Consider the following 8,957-nt stretch of genomic DNA (forward strand, 5'->3'; position numbering starts at 1 on the left):
TATTTTTTATTCCATAGTAAGGGCAATTCATACAATACATTTAAACTGAGCTACTTTAATACCATCTCCGAACTTTCTACCACGACTCTGCTGTTCTTCGGCTGGTTCTTCCTGTATACGTTGATTGACAGATGTCTCGTCCAGTCAGCGGTGAGTAATCCCAAACCAATGGCGCCGTCTCAAACTATACCTACCTTTTCCGGTTTGTCTAATTTGTCATTGTGTTTTCTGACTTGTTAATTTGTTTTCGGATTTGTCGTTGTGTTTTCTGACTTGTTATTTTGTTTTCAAATTTGTCATTGTGTTTTCTGACTTGTTATAATGTTTTCTGAATTGTTGTTGTGCTTTCTGAATTGTTATTTTGGTTTTTAGACTTGCATTTGCGTTTGTAATTTGTTATTTTGTTTTCAGAATTGTGATTTGTTTTGCACTTCTCGGCCACCGTAATAAATGGATACACATATAATGATTATTTTGTAGTACTACAGTATTTTTCACATTTTAGAAGAATAATAAAGTCAAAACTATTTAAAAAAAACACAAATGAATTAGTAGAATTTATGTAGTGATCTCAAACCAAAGTTATCTTGTTATTTTTACACTCTTCGGTCTTCACACGAGGAGAGCTTCACATGAAGTGCCTCAATACCTCAATACACGCAGCGTTATTCTATGGCCCTGTCCCAAATGGCACCCTAAACCCTCGCGCAGGGGCGGACTTACCCATTAGGCAAAGGTAGGCGACCGCCTTGGGCCCCCAAAAGCCAAGGGCCCCCTAAGAGACGAAAATATTATGCATCTGAAGCTGTAATTAAATATTGAGAAACAGTGTGTATTATATGTTTATAATTGTTTTATTTGCCGCTTACTCGTTTATGAGAAGGAACCATGTAGAGGACACATACGCAGTTACTTTTTTGGTTGATATAGTCTTTAGGTGTGTAAATGTATATTGCCTTTTCATTATTTTTTTACTAACCTAAAATAAATGTATTTTAAAGTTTAGAATTAGACAGCCTTTGCACACAGGCTTACGCTGGTAACTCATCAGTGGACTTTCCTCATCAATATAGGCTATTTTTTTTTTCACTTTTCTCATTCTATATTTCTGACGTTCCAAAAGCGCCTCCCACTGGCAGAGAATGAATGTTCATTTTCAATAATCCAGTCTGTAGTTTTTGTTCAATGCGAAAATCCACCCACATAACCCTGTTTTAAATTAATATAATAATTTATACTTCTGACTCACCCCTGGTTTAAACGCTCAATTGTGAGGTTTATCATTTTATAATTTATTTTGTTTTTTTGAAAACCTGTATCTCAACTTTAAATCAGTTGCTATTTCGTGGTCTACAACATGAAAGAAAGCCATTATAACATGTACATGAAAAATGTAGAAACATTGGACACAACTATGGGGCACCATTGTGCAGCAGCAAGCATCACAACAAAAAAGGAACCTCAAGGTTGATCTTGGAAAATGTGTGCAGATGTATAGGACCCCATTACTATATTTTGCCTGGGGCCCCCAATTCACTAATTCCGCCCCTGAATACAACCACTCCAGAACCCAAAAAGAAGTCGTTATTTTCAAGGTTCACAGTTTCCTTTTCCATAAAAATAAAATATCATACGTGATTCCGCCAGTGCATTTTTTTTTTACCCCAATGAAACCCTTGAACATAATATGTACAGTATAAAAACACTGCAGCTTGAGGTTGCTCAGAGTTGAAGCAAGCAGGACAGGCAGCTCAGGGAAGACCAACTTGAGCTCCTAAATATAGTTACTGAGAGTCATTAGAGATTGTTATGGTTCTAATGTCCTTAGAAACTTCCATGTGATGTAAAAGCCAAGCCACTGGATAACATCTGGAGCATTTTTATGGGCAATATGTCTGCATTTAATATTTTCTATAAAAAACGCAAAAGATTGTTGTTAAACGTCTTGTCTGAGTTTGATACTGTATATGAATAATTGGTTATCCATTAAGACCTTTCTCCATTATTAACAGTTGAAACAGCTGTTCAGAGAAGTGAAGCTATATCTGATTAATTAAAAAACAAAAACATCCCTTCGTGGACATCCTAAAAACTTTTCAAATGTCTTCCTTTAGTGGTAGGCTAATAAAAGCCTAATTAATGTCTAAAAAAGTGCGTGTGTGTGTGTGTGTGTTGAACACAGACACCCTGGTGCTTTTGGAAAGGTCCCACTGTTCTGAGCAAACACACAGATGAGAATAAAACGTTATGCCTATAAGGTCTTATTTATATTAACAACTTACATTATATAGCCTAAATTATAAATACTTATATATGTCTTTATATGTAAAAGTGTGCATATGTATTCTGCACTGTTTAAGGTAGAATGTAGAAATAAAAATAAATAAATAATAGAAATAATATATGAAAAGGTGATATATGTACACTACTAAAAAAATACAATTGTTAAAATGAAAGCAAATACCTTATGAAAATGAACCATGGTGTTTTAAAAGTGTAGTAACCATGTTTTTTTGGTGTATTGATTATTTGTATAACCACAGTTTTACTACAAAAATATTGTTAAACTATGGTTAGAGTAGCAAAAGAGTTAGAGTGGTTAATTTTCGTAAGGAATTATTAATTTAAGAATAATTTAAAGAACACATTTAATTATGTTGTTGTTGATGATTTAGGGGGAACTGCAAAAGTGTTAAAGTGTTAAAAAAAAACGCTTTCATTTCAGTCAGGCAGATTTTCAGACACAGCCGCTAACAGTTTTCCCGGCGTTCCTTGCGAGCGGTCTTTTCGCCATTTTTGTGACAGAATCAGGTGAGCGTTTCTGAGCTCGACTTTTAAAATGTGACATTTTAGTCTAGCGTTATGTAAACTAAACCACAATTTCTGCTAGTATTGATAAAAAGTCACCTGAAGTCTACGTTCCTCGGAGTTCTGCTTTGTTTGACAGAAGATGCTTTGGATTTGAAACTGATTGTTGGACGCAGGCGGCTCAGGCTAAACTCTTATCCGGAGCGCATTTCTCCGTGTTATTGTCGAAACATGCGTTTTAGTTTCTCAGTTTTGTTGATTTCTATGTTTTGAAGACGTAATTACGACTATGAACCACGTCTAACGTATAAGAAGCGAGCAGCGTAACTTGGCGATGAGGATAAACATGCAGCAGCTCCGATGCTAATGTAGTGCAGATGTAGCATATGTGTGTGTATTCAATAATTCTCGTACAATGGGGGACTGTATATGGCTAACTTAATGTCATTTTTGTCATTTTAGGTCTGACCTGGTCAAAGCATCATCATGCCTGGAAGGTGAGACACAAAAGCTGTCACTGATGTGTAGTTCAGTGTGATAACGAATGCATTTAATACTATAAAACCTAGAAATGTTCAACATGATCAAACTTTGCTGAAAAAAACAAAACAATTTACTACTTGTCTTCTGTCATCTAATTTATAGATTATACATTTTAGCAAGTAAAGGCCTTTTTGTACAATTGTAAAAGTCTGGTTTGCTATAATATATAAGCTAATAGAATATATTAGGCTGTATAAATAACATCTCATTTTTTGGTTAGTTTGCACTTCTAAGATTAAGGTGACCAGATTTCTGAAATGAAAACCGGGGACATTTCCTAGTTCAGTGGTCAAAATGACAATGAATCTCACTTGTGATTACCTACAAATTAAAAAACGGCTATATTTTGTTTTTTAATTGTTGTGGTTTCCATATATTAAAAGGCCTATTATAATTAATAATTACAATGATGTTTGAGGATCAAACTTACCCTAGTTTATTAATAGGCCTACAATTAACCAAAAATCAAACTATTTGAAAAGTAAGTGGTAACTATTGCAAATAGTAAACAGAGCAAAATAGGATTATAACAAACTTAGTTACAAAAACTAATTAAAAATAAAACAATAAATATCAGATAGTACGATAAACTGGGTTTAACAAATATTTTTTTCACATTTTCTGACTATTGAACATTTTCACAAACTGGGGGTATAAAGTACTTATATATAAAAGTACTTATATAAAAATTATTTTAAATGAATGAAGTTATTTTATGTTTATGCTTTTGAAAAAGGATCTTTACTATCTCTAATCAGGCTTATTTAGCATTTTAAGCTCATTTTGACCACAAAGTATGTGCTTTCTGCAAGTGTAATTGTTCAGTTTATTATTTTTTATATTATTCGTTTCGGAGTTGTGTCGGCGAAAGTTTCAGGAATGTTTAATAGAGCCCGACTGATATGGGTTTTTTTTGGGGCCGATACCGATATTAGGGAGTTAAAAAAAAAAAAAAAAGCCGATATCGATATATCGGCCGATATTCTTTGTGTATATTATAGTACAATACCAGTCAAAAGTTTGGACACTTTCAATGCCCTTTGAATGTAACGTGTACGTTCCCTTGGAACTGGAATCATGGCGGAATTTCATGTGAGGTCCACTTCGCAGGGCACTTACGGTCGAATAAGACAACGCTTGAATGCTGCTGCCTGAACAAGAGACCTCCTTACTGAAGTGAAAGTGTTGACTGGTGTCACTATCTTGCGAACGCACCGGCGGATCTCCACCAAATTCGGGGGAACCCTTCAGCTCGAGGAGCCCTCTCGAACGCCACCCTCCGCGCGTCGGTAGCCCCCCGGGATCGCTTGATCGGTCGGCGCCGGACCGCGAACTTAACCACCCGTAACTCCCAAACCCCGGGGGCTATCGACACGGGGATGGTCTCATTCGAAAGAGGGCCTCTAGACGTACACTCGATTCGCGTTCGAGAGGGTTCCTCGAGCTGAAGGGATCCGGGATGGTCTCATTCGAAAGAGGGCCTCTAGACGTACACTCGATTCGCGTTCGAGAGGGTTCGTCGAGCTGAAGGGATCCCCCGAATTTGGTGCGGATTTGCCGCGCCGTTACGGAGATATGGCCGTTCAAAGTTTCAGTGGTTTTCCATAGACTTAAGCTTTAAAGCGTTACATCCAGATAGCTAGTAGCAAACAATAGAGCGCGCTCTGCTGGACAAACTAAGTAATTACACCATTTCAAGCATTTTATGTGCGTTATATATGTTCTGTAAAAAAAATTTTATATCGGCGGCATATTCGCCGATACCGATATATCGTTGACATGCTCATATCGGCCGATAATATCGGTCGGGCTCTAATGTTTAATATTGTGTGCAAAACAATCCTGCAACCTTATTATACCTTGTCATAAAGTGCACACAAACAATATTACAATATAATTGTTTTAACATGTATAGTTAGTATGTGACTACCTTGAAACGGAGAAAGGTGTCTCTTGAAAATTGATGATAATAGCACTCTGCTCCAACATCTTCATGGCTACAGTATCTCGCAGCGCCCTCTGCTGATTAAAGCAATCGTTGTTTTGAACATGCTGTAAAATGGGGACATTTCTGGGGACAGCTTTAGTCGGACACCGGAAAACGGGAACGTCTGGTCACCCTACTCTAGATAAACTTTTGACTGGTAGTGTAGGCTGATTATTCTTATAGATTGAAACAAATGTGCTTCAGCCAGAAAAAAAGTTGCTTGGCGCATACACATAGTTAAAGTAGGGCTGGGTAAAAAATTGAATGCAATTTTCATGCGAATCTCGTCAGTAAAGCCGCTTCTGGTGATTAGTAGTAAATCTCCAGCACGTGCTTTCAGATGGAGCGGCATTTACTACACAGAGCCGTAGATCACTGACAAGCTACACAAAATCGCAGACGATTCATTGCCGATTTTGAACGCGATTTTGTGTAGCCTGTCAGTGATCTACGGCTCTGTGTAGTAAATGCTGCTCCATCTGAAAGCACGTGCTGGAGATTTACTACTAATCACAGGAGCGCCTTTACTGACAAGATTCGCATGAAAATAGCATTTGATTTTTTGCACAGCCCTAAGTTAAAGATAATTCAACTGTTTTTACCTCGTCTCTCTTTTAGGCTGTGGAGCAAGGCCATCTTTTCTGGCTACAAGCGTGGCCTGAGGAACCAGCGTGAGCACACTGCTCTGCTCAAGGTAGAGGGAGTCTACAACCGCTCAGAGGTCGACTTCTACCTGGGCAAACGTTGTGCCTACGTCTACAAGGCAAAAAAGTAAGTGCTGCACAGTGAAGAGCCGAGTGGCATGTTGAGGAAAGACTTGACTCCATGCTTGGATGTTTTTGCTGTTGTGAGTGACAGTACATTAATGAGTCTCTTTGGTATCATGACTTCGATTTTGAAGCCAACATGGAATTACAATTAACTAGTGGTCAACCGATATATCACCATGGCCGACAGTGTGTCGACAGCACACAGTGCTCACATTCTCCCTCTGTCGTCGTTAACAGTTCTGTCTAATACGGATAGTAGTCTGTCTAATAATCAGAGAACGGTTAAAGGAATTAAAATGTATACAAAAAAGTATTATAACGATTGCTTTTATATTATTAGTAATAGAAAAACTGACATTATAATACGGTCTCATTTGCCGTCAGCATTCAGCAAATACGCATTTAAATCATTTGAACAAATCTTTGAATGATTAATGAATATTTAATTTCACAAACCTTGCAAACTTAGTCGAATCCAGTTGAGATCTTGTGAAGTGTGCATGTGTATCCTGCATGATCGCTTGTGCTCTCTGTGACGGTCGGTCCGTGTGAATTGAATGCGGACAGGAGGAGAGTTCAGCTTCACTGGAGACGTGCAATCGACAAAATTTAAACTCGTGATTTCAATTTATGCTGCGTTTTATCCATTTGCCCACTGTCATATTCATGTAATTTTCACTGTGTGCTGTGTGTAAAATGACTGTTACCTTGGCTTTATTTGAAAAAATATGATTCCAAATGCACACAAACTTCCCAGATTACTTGGTGCCCTGTTGGTTACAATGTTGACTTTTTATTAAATATTTATTTATTTGTGAAAAATACATTGTCATCTAAAGTATAAGTATGTTTATTTTACACATTTGTTTTTAAATCCATTTTCAAATTATTTAAAATTTCCTAAACATTAATTGAAATAAAAATTATATCGGTCATCGGCCACCCTGCTTTCCAAGATATCGGCATCGGCTGTCAAAAAACCAGTATCGGTCGACCACTACAATTAACTGCAGCATGTTTCTGCTCTTATTTTGAATGATTAATTGGTGCTTGATATTCTAAAAGTTCTTGATGCGTTTTATCAAAATCTAATATGTATAACCTTGAGAATTCATGATCAAAAATCTCCCGATGTCCGTTTTATTATTTTTTTTGGTCATCATTGGATTCAGCTCATGTTTCACATAGAAATGTCAGATTATGGAAGTAAAATGGGTTGGCTTTAATGTTGACTTAAATAGGCACTTTGAAACATTGACATTTGCACGCAAATTTCATCATTTCTATCGATGGTCTTATTTGTTTCTGTCCGTAGTCGTCAGTGTTATTTAATGTGAGTGTTGTATGTTGTCTGAAGGAACACAGTAACACCCGGCGGTAAACCCAACAAGACACGCGTCATCTGGGGTAAAGTCACACGGGCTCATGGAAACAGTGGAATGGTTCGTGCCAAGTTCAAGAGCAACCTTCCCGCAAAGGCTATCGGGCACAGGATTCGTGTGGTAAGCGTCTTAATGTTTCTCTCTCTGGCTTGAAAGGCATAGTTCACCCAAAAATTATGATAATTTACTCACCCTCAAGTTGTTTCAAACCTATACGAGTTTGTTTCTTCTGTTGAACACAAAAAAAGTTATTTTGAAGAATGTTTGTAACCAAACAGTTAATGGTAGCCATTGACTTCCATAGTATGGAAAAAATACTGATGATACTGGGTGAGTAAATGATAACAGAATTCTCAGTTTTGGGTGAACTATCACTTTAAGTATGAATATCATTGAAGCACATAATTACTAGACTAACCGATTTTTAGGGCTGGTTATACTTTGCTAGTGTGTTATGCCCATTTTCAGTTGCCCAGTATATGCATGGCTTTATAATGTGGCAGTGGCCTAAACTTGAATGGAGGCAGTGCTGGTTTAAAGGGTTAGTTCACCCAAAAATTAAAATTGTCATTAATTACTCACCCTAGTGTTGTTCCAAACCCATAAGACCTTCGTTCATCGTTGGAACACAATTTAAAATATTTTTGATGAAATATGAGGGCTTTCTGACCCTCCCATAAACAGCAAGGTAACTACCACGTTCAAGGTCCAGAAAAGTACCAAGATGATCGACAAAGTAGTCCGTGTGACATCAGTGGTTTAACTGTAAAGTTACGAAGCTACGAGAATAATTTTTTTGCGCAAAGAAAACAAAAATAACGACTTTATTCCACATTTTCGTCTCTACTGCGTCACTTGTGGACGCGCATTCACGACAGTACCATGACGTGAGTGTGTGGCGGCGCTGACCCAGATCCGGCGTAATCTGCGCTGCTTGGCTAAAAATAGTCTTTTGTGAATTGTCACAGCGTGGAGGACGGAACAAAACCTCGTCAGAGCCATAAGGGATAACGGTAAAATAATACACTGATCGTGGGCTGCTTTTAAATGAACATTTATTTATAAAACAAAATATCTTCTTTGGCCATATTAGCCTACTCAATAGCATTAACACCGGTTTTACTCCTTTCAAACTTTATCTGGAATGTCACTGTTTCTGTCACTGCAACTTCCCGGTCAGGCGAACGTACACACACACACACACACGAAATCGTCTGCCTCATGAAAAAAAAATTATAAAAAAAAAATGTAGTTAATATTTGCATTTATGGTTTATTTTATCCACCCGCGACCCACCCGCAAATAATCAGAATGCATTTTTTATTACTCGACCCGCGGATTATCCGCAGCGCCCGTGGATCTAGGAAAAGCACAATATGTTTGCTGCGTAAATCAGACGGACTTACTGAAAATGCTAATTCATTCTCTGCCAGCAGGAGGTGCTTTAAAGCGGGAGAAACAGAGGTT

The 8,957-nt window shown here is 37.6% G+C and overlaps 1 protein-coding gene across 1 annotated transcript in view; it reads left to right on the top strand.

Annotated features, from left to right (window-relative positions):
* Positions 1 to 2,749: 2,749 nt before the first annotated feature.
* Positions 2,750 to 8,957, top strand: part of LOC107670602 (60S ribosomal protein L35a) — a 12,890-nt gene continuing 6,682 nt past the window's right edge. Inside the window, exons 1-4 of the mRNA XM_016463245.1 lie at positions 2,750 to 2,811; positions 3,271 to 3,305; positions 5,957 to 6,109; positions 7,466 to 7,610. Coding sequence (XP_016318731.1) covers positions 3,295 to 3,305; positions 5,957 to 6,109; positions 7,466 to 7,610 — 309 coding nt within the window. The 5' untranslated portion in view covers positions 2,750 to 2,811; positions 3,271 to 3,294. The remainder of the gene's footprint in view (positions 2,812 to 3,270; positions 3,306 to 5,956; positions 6,110 to 7,465; positions 7,611 to 8,957) is intronic.

Source organism: Sinocyclocheilus anshuiensis, unplaced genomic scaffold (assembly GCF_001515605.1).
Source record: "Sinocyclocheilus anshuiensis isolate Anshui unplaced genomic scaffold, SAMN03320099.WGS_v1.1 scaffold140, whole genome shotgun sequence".
Classification (NCBI taxonomy): Eukaryota; Metazoa; Chordata; class Actinopteri; order Cypriniformes; family Cyprinidae; genus Sinocyclocheilus; species Sinocyclocheilus anshuiensis.